The sequence below is a fragment of the Ostrinia furnacalis genome, unplaced genomic scaffold, assembly GCF_004193835.3.
Source record: "Ostrinia furnacalis isolate ACB-3 unplaced genomic scaffold, ASM419383v2 OfSCF2357, whole genome shotgun sequence".
NCBI classification, from domain to species: Eukaryota; Metazoa; Arthropoda; class Insecta; order Lepidoptera; family Crambidae; genus Ostrinia; species Ostrinia furnacalis.
The window spans coordinates 969,285-992,076 of NW_021132596.1; the positions used below are offsets into that span (position 1 = coordinate 969,285).

General features: G+C 34.6%; 1 protein-coding gene across 1 annotated transcript; it reads left to right on the plus strand.

Moving 5' to 3' along the window:
• The first annotated feature begins 11,486 nt into the window (after positions 1–11,486).
• On the plus strand, positions 11,487–20,399 carry LOC114355167 (uncharacterized). Its single transcript, XM_028307864.1, has 8 exons — positions 11,487–11,538; positions 12,592–12,839; positions 13,659–13,749; positions 14,167–14,242; positions 14,760–15,067; positions 18,569–18,723; positions 19,730–19,850; positions 20,088–20,399. Exons 2-8 carry the CDS (start codon positions 12,592–12,594, stop codon positions 20,271–20,273), a joined length of 1,185 nt encoding a protein of 394 aa, XP_028163665.1. The 5' UTR covers positions 11,487–11,538; the 3' UTR covers positions 20,274–20,399.
• Positions 20,400–22,792: the final 2,393 nt, after the last annotated feature.

The following is a 22,792-nucleotide window of genomic DNA, read 5'->3' on the forward strand; positions in this document are numbered from 1 at the left end:
GCGCTCGTTAATAATAATTAACTGAAGCTGTCATCTGTAAAACTAAATCGTGTGAACTGTAATCACGGCTGTGGAGTATGAAACAGATGTTGGATCAAGGACTGGTGTATTAATATGGTTATTCTAATAATAGTAAAAAACGCTACAATATGGCTATGTTTGATACTTATTCATTGCAAAATAGACTAGTTTCCTAATAAAAACTTTTAGTCCGTCAATTACATTATCTAATAGGACACGTATAGTTTATTTGTATCACGTGTGACGTCACATAACGCTACACTTTTACCACGCCTTGACGTAACGGACTTCTTTCTTTTGAAAATCTCTTTCAATTTTCATTAATTTGAATCAAGGGAAAAATACGTGTCGAGTACTTTTTTGTTAAGCTAACCGACTAATTCAAACTCTTGCATTTTTAACCAAGCAAGAAACATCCCATAATAAGCAACAAGATAATATGTTGCGCCTGCGACCTTCTTACGCGAGAAAATTGTTTTAATATTTTTTCTTATTTTTGCAACATTAATCATTGATGTTCTGCTCGTATGGTAGTCCTCTGAATAAATGGACCATCCAGCAAAAAAAAAACATTTCTCAAATCAAACCAGTAGTTTCTGAGATTAGAGCATTCAACTCGGTTTAACACAGAAACTCGGCAGGTTTATATTAATAAAAAAATATGAAATACTAGTACATTAATTATTTTTAAATATTTTTTTTATAACAGATTAGCATCTGCAAATACTCTGACATTGTCCTCAAAAGGTTTGGTATGTTGGTAACTATGACCTGTCACCAGTATGTATAGTTTTGATTGACACACAATAAGTCAGAAGTTGTACTAAAACTAGAACATAATGTTACAAGGGCTGGTTATATTACGAGTTCAATACAACTCGTAACTAACACATGTAAAAATATACTCAATATGGCACATGTAAATCGAATAGCTTGTAGATTTTATCAAACGTTATGTAATACAAATTGCAATACTTACTTTTATTCTTGTATCTGTTTGAAGTTACAGCCACTTTAAAATACGGCGCGGCGTTCTAACAAATAGAGTCAAACTTGTACAATCTAAGAAGAAATTGTTTCTGAAATTTGCAGATTATTATTACCATAATATTCATTTGTTAGATTATTATCATACGACAAATTCAAAGATTGGATGATAAACTATCTAATAGAATTAGAGAACAAGTAAGATTAGAATGAATTATTATAACTCTGCAGTCATTCATTAGGTATCGTTTAACAACTTAGAAGTAATATTAATGTCTGTTTATAAAATCCTTGGACTTTATCAGTTCCCATCGGAGGCGTGTCTGCCGACAATTACATTAGACACGGCCTTCTTAGATGCGATTACAAAAATGTGCGCGTACGCAACTGTTTTGGCAATGTGGCGGCCATGCCGGCTGTGGCGGCCATGTCTATTAAATAAAGTTTTAATATGTAAGCATTTTTACTAAAGTTAGGACATGCATGGAGAGCTGGGCATGCTATTTATGGAGGATTTATCTCCTCCTTCTTATTTTTGTAGCCAGTACCTAGTGCAGTAAAGTTCTTGAAAATAATATATTACAAACTATTAGACGAGAGGCTAAAATTAGTTATGGATAAGTATCAGGTAAAAAACTGCAGACTAAGTTAAATCTGTAAAATATGCTATTCCATCCATAGTAGTTCTATCTCCTATCTCTGTTTGCGTTTTCTTCAGGCTCATTCTGATTTCCTTATAAACGTTCTTGATAGTTTGGAATCCTAATATAACTGAGCTTATCTTACTTTCTTTATTAAGGCCTCGACCACATTACAACTATTTAGCATCAACCGTAGCATAATAACCCTATTTACATAGTAGTATAGTGGTAGTGACATGAATAGTAAAACAGATAGAGATGTAAGCAATTCTCAACTTTATTTCTAAGCTGTAGATATGCTTGGTGCTACTGCATCGTTTCTTATATTCTTTATAGCTACTTCTTTGAATGATGTTCTTCTGTTAGTACAAACTTGGAGATACTCATCTGATTGCTAAATTATCGGCTGATTGTAAAGATAAGTACAGACGACGGCACACTAAGATTATTCTTACTGATCTTATTTAATTGTAATAGATGCTATTTTGCAGCAATAATGTAAATATATTCTGATGCGCTGTGGACTGTACGCTAAAGCAAGATTGGTAGTGCAAATATAAAAGTAACTTGTAATTAATGCAGTAAGGCCAGTATTGCTAACCGAAGACGTCTCGAAGGACTAGTGTTTAATGTTTTCTTCTTGGTCACTCGTAAAAAGGAGATTATCATTAATCCCCATGTTGTATGTCTCTACAAGCATTCGACCGACATTTAGTGTCGAAGCTTTAGATTCAGGTTTAGAAGTACATTTTGATAGTTTCTTTATGATTGTTTTTTTAAGCAGTTGACTTGACACCTTTCTTCATGAAATGCAGTTTCTTATCAGCGCTCCTAATTTCGATCACCTCTAAAATTAGAAAAACTAGATTCCTGTTAGGTCCTTTCACGAACAAAATATATGAACGAAGAATGAGTCTCACAGAAGACATGATACAAAACTAGAGTTACCCTAAAAATAATTTCCTAACTACTAATAACTCAACACGCCATTCACTTCCATCGGAAACAATGACTGTCTGTCTGTCTGTCGTAAAAATAATTCCATTATTATAATTAGGACGGTCCGTGTTATTTCCTCTACTGAAATAGTTTAATGCTCTCCCTACAGATTCCTTGCTTGATTAGTTCTGCTTTGTATGTTCTTAATTAGCTGATGTCATGTTAATTTCTGTTTTGCCTGTGATGTTATTTTCTGTTTTAATGATGGTTTTTCAGTTTAGATAAATTTTAACTATGTTCGTGTTTTTGCTTTGAATCATGGTTTTTATTTTTGCCTTGTGCTTTATACTTTTAACATAATGTTACTTTTGTTTTCTACTTAAGAGTCTTAAGAGTTGGATTCTCGCAATGAACTTATAGTACGAGTCGCGTTCGATACCTAGTTGGGTCACACAAATTGAAAATTGAAAAAAGCTATGTGTATAATGATTTTATGTCAGTTAGAATAAATCATACTATGATTAACCCTCAAATTAACCACAAAAAAGTTTTTACGATTCAAAGAGCACAGAAACTCTGTTCAATCAGATGGAGCATAAAGTAGAGCTGAAAAACAGAGCTTAAAGTAAGATATTAAGACAATTGGGAGTGAAAGCAAAATATATGAAAGATTAATAAACTGAAATTGCTAAAAGTATTAAAATATTAGCTTGTTTCGTTGTTACCATTTAAATCACATTTTTAATTCATTCACTAATCGAACGAAAATACCGCTCAAAATATTCCGTGCGCCGGCATAACTCACCGCTACCGCTCCACGCATGGTGCGTTAAAATATTGAACTAGACTTGAATAAACAAAAACACTCGAGCGGTTTATTTGTCGTACATGTTTTCTGTTTGCTCCAAGTCACTCTTGACAAACATTGATAGCTGTTCATTCCCTTTTATTAAGTACTTTGAAAATCAATACGGCCTAGACGAAGAGTTGTTTTTTACCTACATTATTTCAAAAATACATCCATAAAACACGTCGCAGTCTCGCAGAGGTGAAAAAATAAACATCTATCCATAATTCCATACTACTACATACTTTAGCAAGTTCATTAGATAACAGATTTGAATTTATGTACTACTAGCACCTATTGTAGGTAGAGCTCATAATTTTATACTCTTGAAATTCCAAGAAATAACGTACACAGAGAGCTTTTTTGTATGAAAACATACTTGGCAATTATTAAAAAATACCTATGCCTTGTTTCGGCTTCTCTTACTTTGGAGAAACGATGTTATAATTCCGTTAATTACTTTTCGGGACACTTCGAATGGTCTGAATTCTGTGTTTTGTAGTTTTAGTAATTACGCCTCTATGTGGCAATAATTATTTCAGTTCTTATAAAAGTCTTAAGATTCCGATTTGTCTCATATTTTCTTTACGCCCTTCAGAACTGGCTGGAAATAAGCATTTGAAAAAGGACACCATAAAATAATAAACACGAATTTTAATTTGAAATTCGAGTTTTTGATAGGATTTGTAGTACTGGCTGGCTACATTAACGTAAGCCATAGAGAAAAGGTTATTTCAAATATGTATTTAAAAATGGAACACGAAAGAAAAACTAAAATCAGAATGAGAGATTAAAAATTTCAAATGTGGAAACCGTTCGTTTTGAGTAAACAAAACGTTTACGGAAAACAAAATGATTGGGATTTTTTAATTTCTACTTGAGGTCATACGAGATTAAACTACAATATAATAGTCCAAACAAAAGCAATAATAACTTGATCGACAACATGCATGATGAGCAAATCGATTAAAACACAATTAATCGTTTCCATTTAAGTTTGGAACAGTTTAAATTAACAGTTCCTGTATTTATTTTGAGAGGGAAGTCATATACAGAGTAATGGAGCCATCCCTCGGTGCGATCTCCCCCAAATTAATAACCCCTATCAATTGAGCGTTAAATATGTAAATAAAATTCCCGAAAATAACATCGCCAGCAGTATGACGGCTGAAGGGTAGCCATAAGTCTTTATTAATATTCGACGATAATCGTTAAATTGGTATGTTTTGAAAATATACAAAACAATAGCTAAGGAATGGTAGAGGACTATGCTGGTCAAATCCCTACTATCCTTATTCACCACAGACCACGCAATTCTGTGTTATTCTGTTATGAATACTAAGCAGCGGATTTCAGAATCAAAATTAAGGAAATTTTGATTTTGAAATCCGCTGCTCACAGCAGTGTAAACGTATTCTGATCCTTTACTTAGACTGAGTTGCACCATCTTATTTTAACTTTGACAAACGTCAAAAATCTGTCAAACTCCATACAAAAAACACCGGTTATCGTCAAAGTTACGGTCAAATTTAGGTGGTGCAACTCACCCTTACAGTTATTGAGTAACTAATTTCAGATTTATGGAATCGAATCGATCGTGAAAGCGTGCGTATTGAATTTACAATTTTTTTGTGTAGAACCGGAGTGTACTGCTATATTTGTTAGTCTATTAAACTATTGTTTTCAACTTTAAAGCTGAGTTGCACCACCTACTCCCTACAACGATAACCGGTGCTTTTTATATAGAGTTTGACAGATTTTTGACGTTTGTTAAAGCTAAAGTTAGAATCTAAGTTTAGCTGTAACAAACGTCAAAATTAGATGGTGCAACTCAGCCTAAGAAATATCAGATAATTGTGATTGTCCTCGTTAGTCTCATAATTATACAAATTCATGCCACCCTATTCTGTAACCCTATGCAGCGCGCGCCGCCAACCAATTAACGGCGGAATCTTTGTATCGGGTTACACAATTTTTTTGGCGCGTCTTGCCTCGCTTGTTTCAACGTAATATCACTGGATACTATTGTATTTTTTATATTTTTATTAGGTGAAGCTCGGTGGCGGTAGTTTTTAAAGCAATAAGCGATACTAGCTATAGTTAGTATATATTAGTTAACTAGCTACAGTTTGTATTTAACACGAGATTTAGAAGAATGCTTCCGTGGATCATGGTGGAGAGTTTGACTATCTTGATCCTTTCCTAGGTTCTATTCCCAGCGGGAAACGAAATAGATCACTAAAAATGTTTAGCATTTGATTAATCTCGTAGATTTTTAATCAGTACAGCTTTAAGCAACTGGAATACAGCTTTAAGCAACTGGATCGTCAGAAAAAGTCAGTCCTTCAAAGAGCACTTTAAAAATGGTCGAAACCATTGAGTATTATCATGTTTAATTAAAAAGCTATCAAAAACTGACATCAGAGTTTTGATCTCAGTTCATTCGTAGAAGAAAAAGATTTCATTCAAAGGAAATTTGAACGAAAACGAAACTAAAATGATATTCATCGCTTTACCTACTTTTATTAGTTGTATAAAAGTCAAAGAAGTTGTCATATTATACAACTCCACAGTAGTAGAATAGAAGTCTGTGCCCTGCAGTGCTACGTGATATGCTTGACTTGATTTTCTTTATCTCAAATATAAACGACTTTATCGTCTTTCGTCCCAATTCCAATATGTTTGTTTTACTTTACATCATATTATCAAATATCAAACATCTTAAGCTGAACAAAGAAAACAACATAAAAATCCGAACTAGGCCTTTCATAATGAGGATCATTTCGATTTTTAGCTGTGAATGCAGATTTATAGGGCTAAGAAATCCTTAATACACAGTGCAAAAATTTTTGTTCTACGACAAAAATTGACGAAGTTATGGCCAAATTACTAAAAAAGTTCACTGACCGCCCGGCGCGGGGACGATGACGTCATTATATCCGATCCGAACGCTGCCGGCGTACTGCGTGGATAGAAAATATTTTTTTCTAGCCGAATTATCAGTTTTAGAGAAAAAATTGTAATGACATTTATTCATCAGAATAAAGTAAGCTATCGATAGGTAATTTTTAAAAATGGAAATTGTGAAAAATAACGCAAAAAATCCATACGCTCATACGATTCAATGGCACGCAGAGACGCGATTGGGGTCTCCGCGGTGGTATATTTGGCGATTTATTCAAATAAAGTGTACATAAGTGTTGTTAGAGTCATATCTTCTTCCAAGTAAAATATAAAAATGTATAAGTATTAATTTATTTACTTCTAACAATAAGGTATAACTTCTAACAATAAGACATTGCTATGAAAATCATTTCGATGTACACTTAATAGTTAATACCTACCTGTTATTTAGTTTTTCTGAGTTAAACCTACGCACCTACCTATCTATTCGCCGTTCCCATGGGCGGGCCAGCTGCTGCAGGAAAGGACAGCCGCTCCGTGCTGGAAATCTATTTAATCTTAGCCTAGAAGCTGGGTATGACTACCCCGCCCCTCTCCTCTCCCCAGGTCATAAGCTGGGCATGACTTCCCCCTCGGCCAGAAGTTGGGTATGATTTACCCCCCCCCCCCCCTCCCGGCCCGAAACTGGGTATGACTTGACCCCTCCCCCTCCCCCCAGGCCAGAAGCTAGGTAAGGCTTGCCCCTACCCCCAGGCCATAAGCATAAGCTGGATATGACTCCCCTTCGGCCAGAAGCTGGGTATGACACCCCCCCCATGCCAGAAATGCCAGAAACTGGGTATGACTTGACCCCCCCCCCCCCCCAGGCCATAAGCTGGGTAAGGCTAGCCCCTCCCCCCAGCCCTAGAAACTGGTTATGACTTGACCCCTCCCCCCCCCCCTCCCCAAGCCAGAAACTGGGTAAGGCTAGCCCCTTCCCCCAGTCCATAAGCATAAGCTAGGTATGACTCCCCCTCGGCCGGAAGCTGGGTATTACTTACCCCCCCCCCCAGGCCAGAAACTGGGTATTAGCATCATATTATGTATTATTATGTTCAATACAAACAATCATTAAGTTACACTCACCCCAACCGCGTCTCCGCATTGCATCGAATCCTATGAAAATGTGGTTTTTGGACATAGCAATACTTATTTTTCACAATTTTTATTTTTAAAAATTACTGGTCGATAGGTTACTTTATTTTGAAGAATAAATGTTATTAAAAGTTTTTTTCTAAAACTGATAGTTTAGCCGGAAAAAAATATTTTCCATCCCATTAGTACGCCGGCTGCGCTCGATTCGGATATAATGACGTCACGCGGCCTTGCGTACGTTGACTTTTGAGCGTTTACGTCTAGCGTGGCATGTCAAGTTTAGGTAATTTCGATGCTAGTTTTATTCACACTAAAATAATTATGACTGTGTGCGTGTTCTCACGCTCTATAGTCAAACCAAAATACTTTGATCCACCATCGTAAAAGTGTGCCAGGCTGTCAAGTGACAGCTCAAGGAAACTATAAAATCTTCAAATCTTCCAACACCGACTCCATAATTATAAATAAACCATTATTTATAATTATAACGTATTTATTATTGATTAGGACTAATGTATACCAATACTGCTGATAAGAAGATGCTGCTCAGTATCGGNTGGAAAAAGTGGTTTTTGCCAAAAGTGTCAGTTATTTAATTCTGCCACGACGGTGACGATATGATAATAAACAGATGATCTTTATAATCTTTAATGAAGGTTGTATTCAGTATTATACTTGATCATCTTCCCATTATTTTTAAATTAAGGACAGGAAGAAAGAAAATTCATCGTCAACAAACAGATCATTTAGTCTCTACTGCAGGAGCACTACGTGGCACTACCCTCTCTAATTTACTAGATGGAGGACTTGCCTATTTACCCTCGCTTCTACTTTAGGACAAAAGTAATAAATTCGCCGTGTGGTGACGGCAGAGTAGAATACATTTGTCACCAACCCCTACTCTTCCCGCGGGTGTCGTAAGAGGCGACTTAGGGACTACACAACAAACAGAGAATGGGCAGCAGCGCTCTCTGTAAAACATCAATCTTTTAAACTGCGATCTCCAACCCGCCTGCCAAGCGTGGAGATTATGGCAAATCCCTCCACCATAGTGGAGGAGGCTCATAGTCCAGCAGTGGACTGTAAAGGGCTGTTGATGAATAAATGTAACTGTAATATTTTTTGCAATTTATTTAACTTTTCAGTATAACTTTAAGTTACCTCGATGACACGCTCATATTCTTTAGGAAACATAAGTTAGGTACCTGATTATCGTCTAAATTAGTACTAAGTCCATAAATTCCGTCTTATTGCTGCAATAATAAAATGATCATGGACAAGAAATTGACAGGAAAATCTAAGATGTGTCTTATACCTACTTTATTATAACCTTGCAGGGAAGATCTTTCGTATGGAGATCATTTGATAAAATCGCTTGTTCAATAATGCGAGTTATTTAACAAAGTTCCTGGCAAAAAAAATTGCGTGTCTGCAATTTCTGAGATGGGTATTATTATACATATTACGAGTAGTTTTATTCAATAACTTAGACTCAAATAGCTTAATATAACTGTAACTTACTACATAAAAGTTTATGAAAGCCATTTACGCATTGGAATAGAAGATGTTTTAATTAAAAGTTTCAATGTTAGATCGTTGCGTATATTGGCGTAATAATAATACATAATGCTTGCATAGAAGTATGGGTACGGTTGGCGGCACGTTAAACAAATTAATGTAGCACTTATTGTGGTCGTAATAAGTGCTATTTTAAATCAAAATTTATAATCTGATGTGCTGACGACTGTACCTCCATATGGCAAAAAACTGAGCATAAAATGTAATAGGTAGGTATACTTTTTAAGAAGGCTAAGAATTTGTGTTACAAGTGTTACGTGTAGGTAATGATGATTATTTTGCGAGCATTTTAGGGTTCGTTAACCATTAATAGGTGCATAATTTAGTACTTTACCCAGTAAATCAGAATGAACATCCGGTTCAGTGTTGCCAGATCATATTTATAATACCTAATGCAGATTGTTTGCAGGCTTGAGTTTTCATTTTATTTGTAGATTTTTTCATTGTACACTTCACTAACGCCATGTTTACTTAGGTTGCTCCTATAAAATGCAAATTACACCTTAATATTCCCTTTTATTTTAATGAGATTTCTCATTTCCCTACTAATTAAACACTACAATGATCCTATGAGGATTTTTAGTGAGTTTAGGAAATGGAAACAATGGCAACACTAGACATTTATTTTAAGCTTTGATGTGTTCTACTTATCTGGAACGCAGTTGCTTACATCTTTCATTACACTAATAACGATAAATTCTGTTGTTATGCGTATGCAATATTCTGTAGTAAATGCGTATGCAAAAATATGTCTATGGCCTCGTTATTTTGTATTACAGTAATATAAATCTCGTAGTTTAGACAGTTTTTTCAAATGTTTCTTTTACGATGAACCCACTCTTCTGTCCCCGTTTATGTCAACCCATCACACCCACTTTTGGGGTTTATGCCTTACCACAAATTAATTGAAATATAATTTGTTTATAAAATAAATAATTCAATAAATATTCCATTATAATGTGCTACAACTATGTCTAATCGTAACTATCATTATGCAACCATGGTTATTTATACAGACCGCCGACAATGGACATTGTTTTAATTTTTACCAGAGCTTAATTTAAAATAACGAAGTGCATGCCTACAGGTCCGATAAAAACAATACATATACGCAATCTGCCCGTTCTTTGATACCGTAACTTAATTAAGCCGCCCGCAAAAAGTCAATTATAATTAGTAATGTTATACATAGCTAGTTTGCTACCTATTAAAAAACACAATGTGTATGTAATAATGACAGAGATGTAACAGCGAGATCTAATTGTTATTCAGATTGTTAATCAGTTGTTTTGATGTGGAGGCTATCAAAGACAAAGCTTTTGTCCTCCTTGATAGCTAATGGGCGATATTGGTCACTTTAACTGTTTTTGGTATAACATTATTTCCAAATAAGTAGACCATATTGATAACAATCAAGCGTTAAAATTCCATCGATTTATCTGTTGTATAATCAAGACTTCTGAATGCTCTAGTTATTTTACGGAAGGTCAAAATTTAAGGGAATAAGAATCTTTTATTTTAACCATATTTTGTAACAATAATTATTTATTTATCGGTAGTTTCGTTCGTTTGTTCGTTTCAGCAAAATGACGTCCACTGCTGGACACAGGCCTCCCCCAAGGTATTCCACAATGAACGGTCCTGCGCTGCCCGCATCCAGGCTCCTCCCACAACCTTTATACAGTAGTTTCGTGTTTAACAATTATTACACTGATTTTCAGCTGAAAAACAGTAGGTATCCATAGAAATATCACACTACACAGCTATTATTGTTAATTTTAAATACGATGTAAAGTTTTGCTCATAATTAGTAATAATTAGTCGTCTTTTTTAAATTTATAATAATACACATATAAAACATCTTGAATCAAATGAGACTTACAGCAGTAGGTATGTGTTGTCTTTTGTGGCCGGTAAAGTCATTAACCATATTGGAAATAGGTATGTGGGTCAAACCTAAACTGCATCTTGCACCATAAATGCTCGTGTTTCTAAAGCTCTACATTGCCATAACCATCCTCTAGTTATCAGGTATACAAACAAAACTATTGCAAATTGAACTATCGGTAACAAGCGCTCATCGCGATACTTGTCGATAATGCATGCTCCGTAACATTTACGACAATTTCGGCAAGGAATCTCATACCTATAAAGACCACCTGTGCCGTAGATATTTCTTCAACATAATTGAGTGAAACTATGTACCAGTTGTAACATTTACAGCAATTTTGGGATCGAAATTGCTAAATGTCTTAGTCTCATCTTGTGTTCGTGCTAAGCGAGCTTGAAGAGATGTACAACTCGGTTAATAACCACTGGTGGGTAGAAGGGACGTGTATGAGGCTCACGTTTGAACGATGGCACAACGAAAAAATATCGGCACAAAGCAACCCTGCTACCTATAAATGGAATATTCGGATCTCACGCCAACAGTAGCAGTTTGGGTACAACGTGAGCAGTCGGATTTGACTGAACTAGAAAATTAAGGTAACAAGAACAGTGTCGAGAATATATTTTGGCGAAATAAAGTGCTGTTGAAAAAAGTGAATTGAAAACAAAAAAAAATACAAAAAAATAATTAAACTTATAAAATTTTTTTTGAGAGAAATGTGTCATTTTTCTAAATAATGCATATTAATTTAATAATTATTTAATAATAATATCAATTCATTTATTGACATAAGTTTGAGTAATAATTTTAACCAAATTCATTATTTAAAGTAATTTTGTTTTATTTTTATTTATTACACATTAGGTCTGCTTTTATTTTTATACTTTTTAAATTAATTTTGAATTAGTTGTTATTGTGTCACCAAAATGTCGCTCAATTAAAAAAGAACGGAAAGCATTTAAAACAATGTTAGTAGGTTTATGGCGTTAAACAATGGAGTTTCAGAGTTACGTAGTTATTTTGTAAATACTAATTAAGATGTGTTATTGTGATTTTGATTAAGTTGTTTTGTATGTAGGTAGATCTGTAAAATATGCAAATTCCTATCATAATTCACTTACTTTTTGTGATTAGATATGGCTATGATTAGTTCAAACGTAATTGAAACCAAAACAATGAAGTAATTTAATTCATTTTTGGATTAACTTTTCACTTTAAACTTTGTTTCAGTACTTTTGTCATACCTATAGAAATATCTGACGTAAAAATAAAATGGTTCTGAATTGTTTACTTTATAAAAAATACTTTTTTATTTTTCATCCATTGTCCAATTTGGTATAGGTAAGACATCGATTAATTGACACGAGTACCTACTTTTTGGAAATTTTTAATTTTGAAAATAACATCAGAACTTCCTTTAGTTCAGATGCAATTTTGTCCCCAGTCATGAAGAGTTAATTGATTTCAGACTAACTGAAATTCAATTTTTTCAGTTATTTAGAAAACATTGTGCTTTTTGCGAGCAGAGTAGTTGTGCTTTAGATTTGTGGTTAACATATCAACAAACCTTATTTTGACGGGCCTTTACAAAAAGTTAAAGAAGCTACCAATAAATGTACCTTAATATAACAAAAACTTCTTCATTACAGATGCTCCGCTTATTACTTTGCGTATTGGCGTGTTGGATGGCGCTGAGCGTGGCGCGGCCTGCTGACCCCACACCTACAGCGGCCGCCGTCATCCCCCCTTTAGGTTCCACCCCCTTCCTCCCAGGCGGCATCAACAACCCCCTAAACCCTTACTACAACCAGTACAAATATAACAACGCCGCTGGACCAGCTATCCCCATCCTGACTTATTCTAATGAACACAACCCCGATGGATCTTACTCTTTCAGGTATGGAGGTTTTATATTATTTTGGAATTTCTTTTTATCTTAGGTAGTTTGATTGAACTTTAAAGTACTAAATAAAGATCCTTGGTGAAAGCTGAAAGGCAGCGGAAATCATTTCCACTTACCTAATGTACTATGGGTTTATTTAAGTTTTTAGATCTTGTATTTTTCGGTTGGTCATTTAAGTATGTATTTATTTTAGTTTGCTTACCATTTTATGTATCTATTGGCGCCTTTATCATCTTCTGTTATTTTATTAACTGCTAGTTTCATTTAATATGCTGTGCATTTTTTAAAGTATAACGCTCTGGGCAATTAAAAATGAGGGGTCGAGTGCTAAAAGCAGATAATTTTGTATGATAAAAATATAATATTAAGTACCTACTTCACTGTTTTGTGTCGCTGAATAAAACATTTCATTAAATTTTTCATTCAGCTAATTTTGAGCTAAGAAAATCTCAATTTCCAAAGTTATAGATAAAAAGTGTAAACGAGAAGTTGAAAGCACATTCATTTAAAGACTAAGATACTTTTTGCACCCTAGAAATTAAACAAGTGTGTAAAATAATTATAATGTATTTTGACATGAAAATATTTAAACAATGAGTATTATCCCACCAAAACTTGTTAGTATGCTCTAACAAGTTTTTGTGGAGGTCCATTAAGCATTATTATGACATCTCCACATACAAAACAATAGTATTCTTGACATAATTAATTACTATATGAGTTTATAAAACCAGAAATGTCCGCAAAAGATTATCTTTCTGGGTCATCTTCTTTATTTTGTATACTTTAATGTGTTGGTTTCCATGTCATTAGCTTCACAACTGCTGACGGCAAGCAGGCGCAAGAAGCTGGATACTTGAAAGACGCGTACATTGATAATAATGGGGAGCCTCAGGGAACTCAGGTATGAATATTTATCTGATCTGTTTCGTTATAAATTGACAGAAAGGTTGGCATTGCAATATGAATTTAGGCTGGGTTGCACCATCTTACTTTAACTTTGACAAACGTTATAAATCTCCATACAAAAAACGCCGGTTATCGTTATAGTTACGGTCAAAGTTAGGTGATGCAACTCAACCTTAGTTAGTCTTTTGTACAGTGAGCGTGAAATAATTCGTGATACCCAAAGTGGCCAAAAAGTTGACAACACAACCATAAATTCCAACTGTAACAAAGACATGTTGTGAACTTTTTGGCTACTTTGGGTTTCACGAACTAATTTGACGCTGACTGTACCATAAATTATCATCATCATCATCATCATCATTACGAATAATCATGCAAAAAGATTTAAAAAATACTAACTTGTTGTTTTCAGGTCGTTCAAGGAAGCTACGCATACATTTCCCCTGAAGGCACCCCAATCCAGGTGACTTACGTAGCTGATGAAAATGGTAAGAATACGTATGCAAACTTTTACGTAAGCTTTATATTTAGTAAGTCATAAAGACACAGCCTTTTGTATAAAGTAGAGGCCGCGCAGAAGAAAAGTTCACTATTTTTCAACTAACTTCAAAATAGCACGAAAAGAGTAGGCTGTTGATACGGTTGCATATTTTGTATTTATTGTAAATACTTTAACTAACCAGAATTAATTACTCTAAACAGTAAAGATGTTTTGGTTAAAATATTGTACATAGTGCAACTAATGGTTGATACTTGATATGGTGTCATCTGTACTTAATGTAGAAACTAGCGACCGCCCGCGACTTCGCACGCGTGCATCCCGTTTTACCGCCTTAGGGGTTGAATTTTCCAAAATCCCCGTCTTAGTGAGCATCTACGTTCTAAAAGGACCCATGCAAAATTTGCGACTCCTAGCGCTTGTAGTTTCGTCAATCAGTCAATCATTGACCTTTCGCTTTTATAAATATAGATATTATAATATTAACATTAGCAACCCTTCTCCAGGTTTCCGTCCATCAGGAGTGCATATCCCCGCTGACGGCAAAGCCCTACCCCCGCTCCCAGCGTTCGCCGACGCGAGAAACAGGAGCATCTACGACCCAGAATATAACAGATACAACAACCCCTACTACAACAACCGCTTCGGCGCTTTCAACCGCCCCTACGACCCTCGCTACCCCTACGACCCTCGGTACCCCTACGACGCGCGACAACAGTACGACGGCAGATACAACCCTAACTATAACAGATACAACCCCTTCCGCCCCGCCATACCGCTTAACGAAGCGGCTAAAGAAGAAGCGAAGAAAGAATAAGCAAAACAACTCTTTGTAAATACAAATGCATATAAAATAGATAGTATTACGCAATTGTGTTAATTTACATTAAATTGGCATCAATTATGTAAATCGATGTTTTATTAGCATAGACATGGTTTTACTTATCTTTTCTCAATTCATATTTATCAAACACATTTAATAAAGTTTTATACTAGGCGCAGACCACCGATTTTTAGTTGGCCGATAGTTGGGCCCGATTTTAATTTGTATGAAGAATCGGCCAAATCAAATCGGTGTAATGTGCGCTCTTCCATACATGCCCATACTGATCAACTGCTCGATTAAACTATCGGCCGACGAAAAATCGATGGTCTGCGCCTAGGCTTAAGGCATAATTAAAAACTGATGAATTAAATAATATTGTGCTGTGTAAGTATGCTCAAATAAAATGAAAATAAAAAATAAAATAAAATTTTACAATTTCATTCACTATAAAAATTAATCACTACTACAAATCGATTGATTGATATTGTCAAATTATAATCGTGGACAGTAGAGACGTAAATTACGTAGACGTATTAAAGATTGCTCAAGCGCATCCCCATACATTATAATTATCGCGTTTTGCATATAAAGCGAGCTTCTTAGCTACGGTGCCGATATTTTGTGTCGATGTAAACGAAGAGACACGTTACGAGTTACTCGTAGCTTGATTGTTTGTAGCACTCATATGGCGTACTCGCTCGTCTACAATTTGATACAATATGAATTTGGTTGATGAGATGACCTTTATTATGATGTCCGTATATTTAAGATTGATTGATTTATTTAAAAACAACGACGATTAATGTTTTCCAAAAATACCCATTTTGTGTAGGTATAAACTATTAATTATAAGTGTAATCCGTTTTAAAACAAAAGCTTAATATCTTATTTAGGTACTGAAGTGAAAAAAGTGGAAATCATTATTCAACGAATAGTGCATAATAGGATTCAAACTGACGAATTCCGAACCACGAAATCAATTCCATACTCCGTGAAATCAAAAAGCATATTATTGCTTTAAAATCAACCAGGTCCTTTACAAATCGTGGCTGCTACTGTAAATTATAGGTTTCATAAACTTTTCGAATCGGACAATGCCGTGCGATGTTCCTCGTAGTCGCATGTCAAAAACAAGTTATTAATGGTAATAAAGAATTAAGTTTCACGCACGTAAATTAGTCGACAGAAAAACTTAATACAAAAGCGGTTTCATAAGGGTTCAAGTGTTAATTAAAGGTCTGGGATACATAATGTACGGCTTTATGTTAAAATATATACTGTGAGACGACTCTGGCGCTGACAGCTTATATTTAAATGTATTTTAATTGAACTCTGTGTCGATACACCAAAACCAGTTCTTAATCATTCATTAAGGGGAGGTTCTACGTTGACATAACTTTTTATGGGTACTTCATTACTCCTGTATAACTTTACTCCTGTACTCGTTATTTTATACATAACCTGGGAAAACGACTTGGAAATGGTAGCAGACCCCTTGATCATTTTCTCTAGAAGGGACGAGCACTACTCCCGTTAGACAACTTCTGAGCACATAACTCTCCTTAGACTCCCAGTTACTGATCAGGATAATGAAATGCTATCCCACAACAGCACGCAATTATAATTATTTTTAACAGTATTTTTATGCTTAACCTCAGCTTGAGGCTGGTATTTTTCCGAGCTTTGTCAACAATGTTTAGGCGTGACGTCATTTGGGGTTTCCATGAAAATCTTTAGAGCAATGTAAAATTCCTACCCCCCTCTACAGTTAACTGGGTGATGTCGATTCTATTGCTTAATAAGAGCAATAAACTAGGAAATAGATTTATCGCCTACAGCCAGCTCAAAGGGAGGGTTTTCTGGTAGGTTCCAATGAGTCCTGATTTTTTAATTTTCTTTGATATTTTATGAAATCTGTAGGGAGATTTAAGCTTCCTCGTTGTGGATAAAAAAAACTTTAATTTTTGTACTTACAATAAAATAAAAATCATCAATCAGACAGACTTGTTCCAACACAATAATAAAATGTAAGACGTTGCTAATGTGTACTCAGGCGATGATGTAATTTCAATAATATAAAAAACCTTGTTGAAGTATGTCACACAAGTACGCTTGTAACTGGTTTGTGGATCCATTGGAAGCTTTCTGTTTATGCACTAAGTTTGAGTCTTTGTTATTTTTACTAGCTAGAAATAGAATATTGGAAGTAGCTAAAAATGTATCCTTTCACGAAAGTAATATCTATAAAAGTATCGACTGTAAAGAATCTATAGAGTCCGCTGTTTCCAAGCTGTAAGACTACGCAATATTAAAAGATAACTAAGTACTAAATCTAATATTTACATTTTAGCCTTGTACAATAGTCCCTAATCAGAGTACTAACCACCTTCAACCGCTAGACAGAGAGTCGCTTTTCGCATGCATGTGATGCACTTGACCCAACGATATCAATAATCCTCATCATTTTATGACGCGTTCGACTTTAAAATCGTGTTTTGTTCACAAATTTACTTCTGTAATACCCTACTGCAAAATGGAGGGTAATAATTTAGAGAGTTTATGGAGTTCAGGCTTCAAGCTCAAGCCTCGTTTTTTTGTCTCCTGAATTGTTTTGAAAATCCACACTTCAGTAAGCTCTACTTTTCACAATTTTATTTGTGCCATAACTAATTTTGCAGACGCAAAATCAATGCAAAATTACATTTATTTAGATGGAATGCATTGATTGTAATTTTATTAACATTACTTATTATAATGAATAAATACATCAATTAAAAAAAAATCTTTGTCAAAATGAACTTTATGGAAAGTACTACTGCACCGTGTATACATGCAAATGGATAATTGAAAACTTTCTCCTTTTAAACAAAAGCTATTAATCTTATGTTTATTGATTTCAGAACAGAACAAATGTGTATATTAAACACTATTCTTTATTAAACTCAACAAGTCGCCGGTGAAATCAAGATCTGACGAAATATTCGTTGTTTTCCCTTAACCTAGACATCATGTTGGAGGAATGTCATTTCCAGACATTTTTAGAGTGTCGTATATAACACAACTTACGCAGACACAGAAATATGGATTTTTGTCGGATTTTGATTATTTGCGTCTTGGATTTGCACGCTTACGAATGAAGCCTAAGGTCTTGTTTCGTTTGTTGCAGTATTTCATTACAAACGTTTTGTGTACAATGTTAAGGCTCAATAAGGGACTCCCAACACTGTCTCGTGTCGCGTACATCTCATAAAATACTCACGGAATCTGCAGCGATGCGTAATTGCAACAAAAATTTTCGTATAAATACCAGGGGTGAATTCGAAGTGCATCATACCATAGTCTGCTTTCGTAAGCTTATTATTGTAACTGCAGTTCAGTCAAGATGAGGTTTCTAGTAAGTTTAGCATCAAGTGTGTTTATCGTGATCTCCTATTTATTTATCAATTTAACGAATAGTCTAATTTTACTTACCTACTTATTTGTTTTCAGTTGGCAGTTCTTGCGCTGGTGGGTGTAGCGAGAGGTGACGTCAGCAGTTTCCAGCCATACCAGTCGCAGCAGCAGCAGCAGCAGTACACCACTGAACCCATCCCCATCATCAGACAGGAGCAGGTCATCAACCCTGATGGATCATATAAGTGGAGGTAAGCTACTTGATTTTCTTTGATTTTGTCAGGGATTTATCTCAATATTTAACTGATGTTGAAATGCCCAGGTTTAAAGAGAGACCGAATACAAATCCTGGAAGCGAGAGCCACTCTTCTGTAGTTTCTATGATAAATGAAACTACAGAAAACTAAAACTCAAAAAACTAAAACCCTTGCAGATATTAATTATGTTACCATAATCACAGCTTATTTTAGTTACTTGTCATGTCAACTAGAAATTATGAATGTAATATGTCTTGTCTTGTCTAAAATCGACCCGTGTGAAATTGGCCTTAGGTATAGTTCACCGCGGGACTACGCAAATAGATTTGTATTGTAGTCACCTTATGTAGAGGTTTAGAATTATTTATGTACTATACATACCTTGTTTTAGTTTAATAACAGCCTTTTCAGTATGTCACTTGTGAGTGTAAATTATTTTTATACCTCACGAATCAACATTTACGACAGGAAGAAACAATTACTTAATCAAAATGAATAATTTCTACATGTTGGTAAATAGTAACATTTTTATATGGTAAAATAAATTGAGTTTTTTGAGTTCTAAAATACGAGTAAGTATTATAAGTAAATACATAAAAAAATTAGGTAAGTTGGTTTATGGATTGAGTAAATTAGAACTTATAGAATTAAGTCCGAAACTAATTTCAAAATAAAAGCTCTACATTAATTAATAGTAAGTTTTCAAAAACTAACGACTTCTTAGAACAAAGAAACGATGTAATATTGGTGTTAAATTCCACTGAGATCAATATTTTTCTAATTCTAATCTCTACTACAGATGGAATTCCGTTTTGTTTTTTCACAGCAAAGCCGCTGTTAGCAAAGTGAAACATTAGTATTTGATGAGGAGCATATGTTACTATTTTTATTTGAATTTATCGAATGAATAAAAATTTTATACAATCTAAGTCTCTGTTTATAAATAAAATGTCATAGATTTTTTTATTTAGTTGGTGAACATTGTTCTTTTTGTTTTTAGCTATGAAACTGGCAATGGAATAGCAGCCGAAGAGCAAGGGTATGTTAAGAACCAAGGAGTGCCTGACCAGGAAGTTCAAACTGCCCAAGGACAATATCAGTACACCGCCCCTGACGGCCAGGTATTAATTTGTTTACTTAAACCAAAACAAAGATAAATTCTACATTTATTTTAACGGCAATAGAAAAGTTGCCTATGTAGGTAACGCCTGAGAGCTTTTTCATTTCATATATCATATCGGCAACATCTTTATCTAAGTTTAGATATTAGGTACTTATTCACAATTTGATTCAAGTTACTAGATCTTGTGATTTATAGTACAAATTCCTGATTTATTTTAATTTTAATCTTGACACAGGTGATTCAGCTTCAATACTTAGCTGATGAAAATGGATTCCAACCACAAGGCGCTCATCTGCCCACTCCTCCCCCCACCCCACCAGCGATTCAGAAGGCTCTGGAGTATCTCGCCACTCTGCCACCCCCCAACGAACGCAATGAACCCAGCCCCAAGAACTTCGGCATTCAATATTACCACCAATAGATCTATAATGCTTAGTCAATGAAGAACAAACAAAGTAAAGAGGCTCAAAGAATAAATGTATAACTAGCAAATTAGAATGTTTGTGATAAACGAAAAAATAAAAAAATATCATGTTATCCCTTAGAATAAGAGTTGTGAAATATTTTTAATTGTATTGTTATTGTTAATGTAATGTGTGATATAAAATAAAAGGTATCCTTGATTATCATACATATATTATTTACTAGCTTTCCGCCCGCGGCTTCGCCCGCGTGGAATTTTGTCTGTCAAGAAAAACAATATCGCGCGCGTATTTGCTCACCGTTTAGACCTACCCTGGACTACGACAAACATTTTAAAACCAAAATCAGCTCAATCGGCCCAGCCGTTCTCGAGTTATAATCATATCAATCATATAACATTAATTCATTTTTATTTATATAGAAGATTATTCTAATTTAATCTTTCTTTAATGTACGAAGGTTTGCAAAACCTAGCGTTTAAGTTAACCAACTTGACCCTGACCGTACGTATGGATATCGTACGTACATCAAACCTAACACACGCATCTTTATGTAGTTTTACTAATACTAAGGATGATTCTGCAATAAAAATGTACATTCCATGTGATGTACTATACAATTATATCTTACTATTACAGTGTGATAAATGTGTACATCAATTACTTATCTAACTGTGATCGGTTAATGATTAGCAATTGCAAGTTCACATGTCAAAGTTAATTGAACCTTTGCCCAGAATAGGGTAACCACATTTTCCGCATCAAGTAACAAAGATTTCTTAAATCTACATCGAGTTTCAAGAAATGCAATCATAATGTTCTGAATTAGGAGTTGGCATTTATTAATTTGTTTTTGGTTATTTCAAAATTGTTGAAGAAGTTGATATCAATACATAGGTACAATTAAATAATCATGTCATGAAATAAGCGGCTTTGATTTAGCAATCGAATAGTGACTTCATCTAATTTGAAATAAAACCTTGTTGAGATTTTAATGAAGATTCAGAGTCATAATTCAGATATGGAGTATGAAGTCATCGTTACGATAAGGTTGAAAAAATATTAGAAATACTTTTATTATTTTAGATAGTTTTACTGTCAATGATGTCATTTGTTTTTATCAAACTTTTGAACTTCTCTGTAAAGGTATAATCAGTTCCGTGAGATGGTAAAGCTCAGCAGCTTCGTGCAAAAAAGCTCTAACATATTTGCATAGCTTGTTACACCTCATTTCTCAATTCAGATGTAATAAGTTACCAATATACCTACAGCTTATGATTCTTTCTAAGAGAAAGGCTTAGTAAAATGAACAATGATTGACAGTTTGGAAATGCTTTTACTTTAACATTGACAAACGTCAAACTCTATAAAAAAACCGGTTATTGTTAAAGTACGGTCAAAGTTAGGTGGTGCAACTCAGCCTTATTCTGTATCCTGCATTCGTGAACAGCAATCTGGTAACACTGATGCGCCGACATGCGCAGGAGTCTCCGAACCTCGAAGCAGATGGAGTGCGGGGGTCGACCCCGGTTGCCCAACGACCGGTCGGTCCACTTTCCCCCGGCGTGTCAAGGTCGCGCGGCCACATAAACCTCGCGCACCTCATTTACGCATATGAGAAATAAATGGCGATAATTCAATAATGATTGTCTACTTCTTGTCTATTGCCAACGGATTTCGGATCGCAATCGCCTTTTGTATCGGTACAACAGTTGCGTTACCAGTTGCGGATTATTTCATATTCTCGTTGATTAGTATTAATTAATCAATGGTGTGCTGATGGCTTGATGGCGATTGTGAAATTTGTATACCGTAGTTCATATTGCAATTTGTTCAATGACAAAAATTCCAAAAAAAATCTAACAAAACATAAATTATTTATGAAGACTTTTATATTTATATTAAAAAGAACAAACTGCTTAGGAAACATTAGTTAAAAAACATTTTGGTGTCTTAAAAGATTTTTTTCCCGTACGCTGTTTTTTTACTCTCCTGTAAACTTGTAATTTTTGACATAGAACAAAATGCAATATGAACGACGAGCGTAGGTTCCACATACAAACGGTCCATGAGATGCTAATCCTAACATAAGATTTCTTTCTTTGTTTTTACTATTAAGATTGAAAAGAAATTGAAAGAACAAATACTTAGATTTCATATTACTGCTTAGTTCCTACCTTCAGAAATTTTCAGGTTAGTCATAGTGCTAGAGAAAGTGTACAATATTTTTATTTTGACTGTATTGATATAGCCAAGGGGAAATCCATACTTTCAGTTGAAAACACAATAATATTTTTTAATTAATTGGTACTTAAAACATTTTTACATGTTTGTTAACCAGTTGACCAAGATCAAAGGCGGTGTAGAACTTTAACATCATTTTATTTGGAAAACATATTCTGTTGAATAATTCATTTACAAACAGTCGGTAGTTTTGTTTGTTTTCGTTCAGCCTTGAAAATAAATTAAATTGCGCATCATGTTTGCCTGACTAAGACAAAGTTTATTATACGTTGAA

Excerpts from the sequence above, each read along its gene's own strand:
- LOC114355167 (XM_028307864.1), top strand. The coding sequence starts at position 12,592 with ATGCTCCGCTTATTACTTTGCGTATTGGCGTGTTGGATGGCGCTGAGC. Across the intron at positions 18,724-19,729 it reads GATGGATCATATAAGTGGAG|CTATGAAACTGGCAATGGAA; the intron begins GTAAGCTACTTG and ends TTTTGTTTTTAG. Across the intron at positions 19,851-20,087 it reads ACACCGCCCCTGACGGCCAG|GTGATTCAGCTTCAATACTT; the intron begins GTATTAATTTGT and ends ATCTTGACACAG.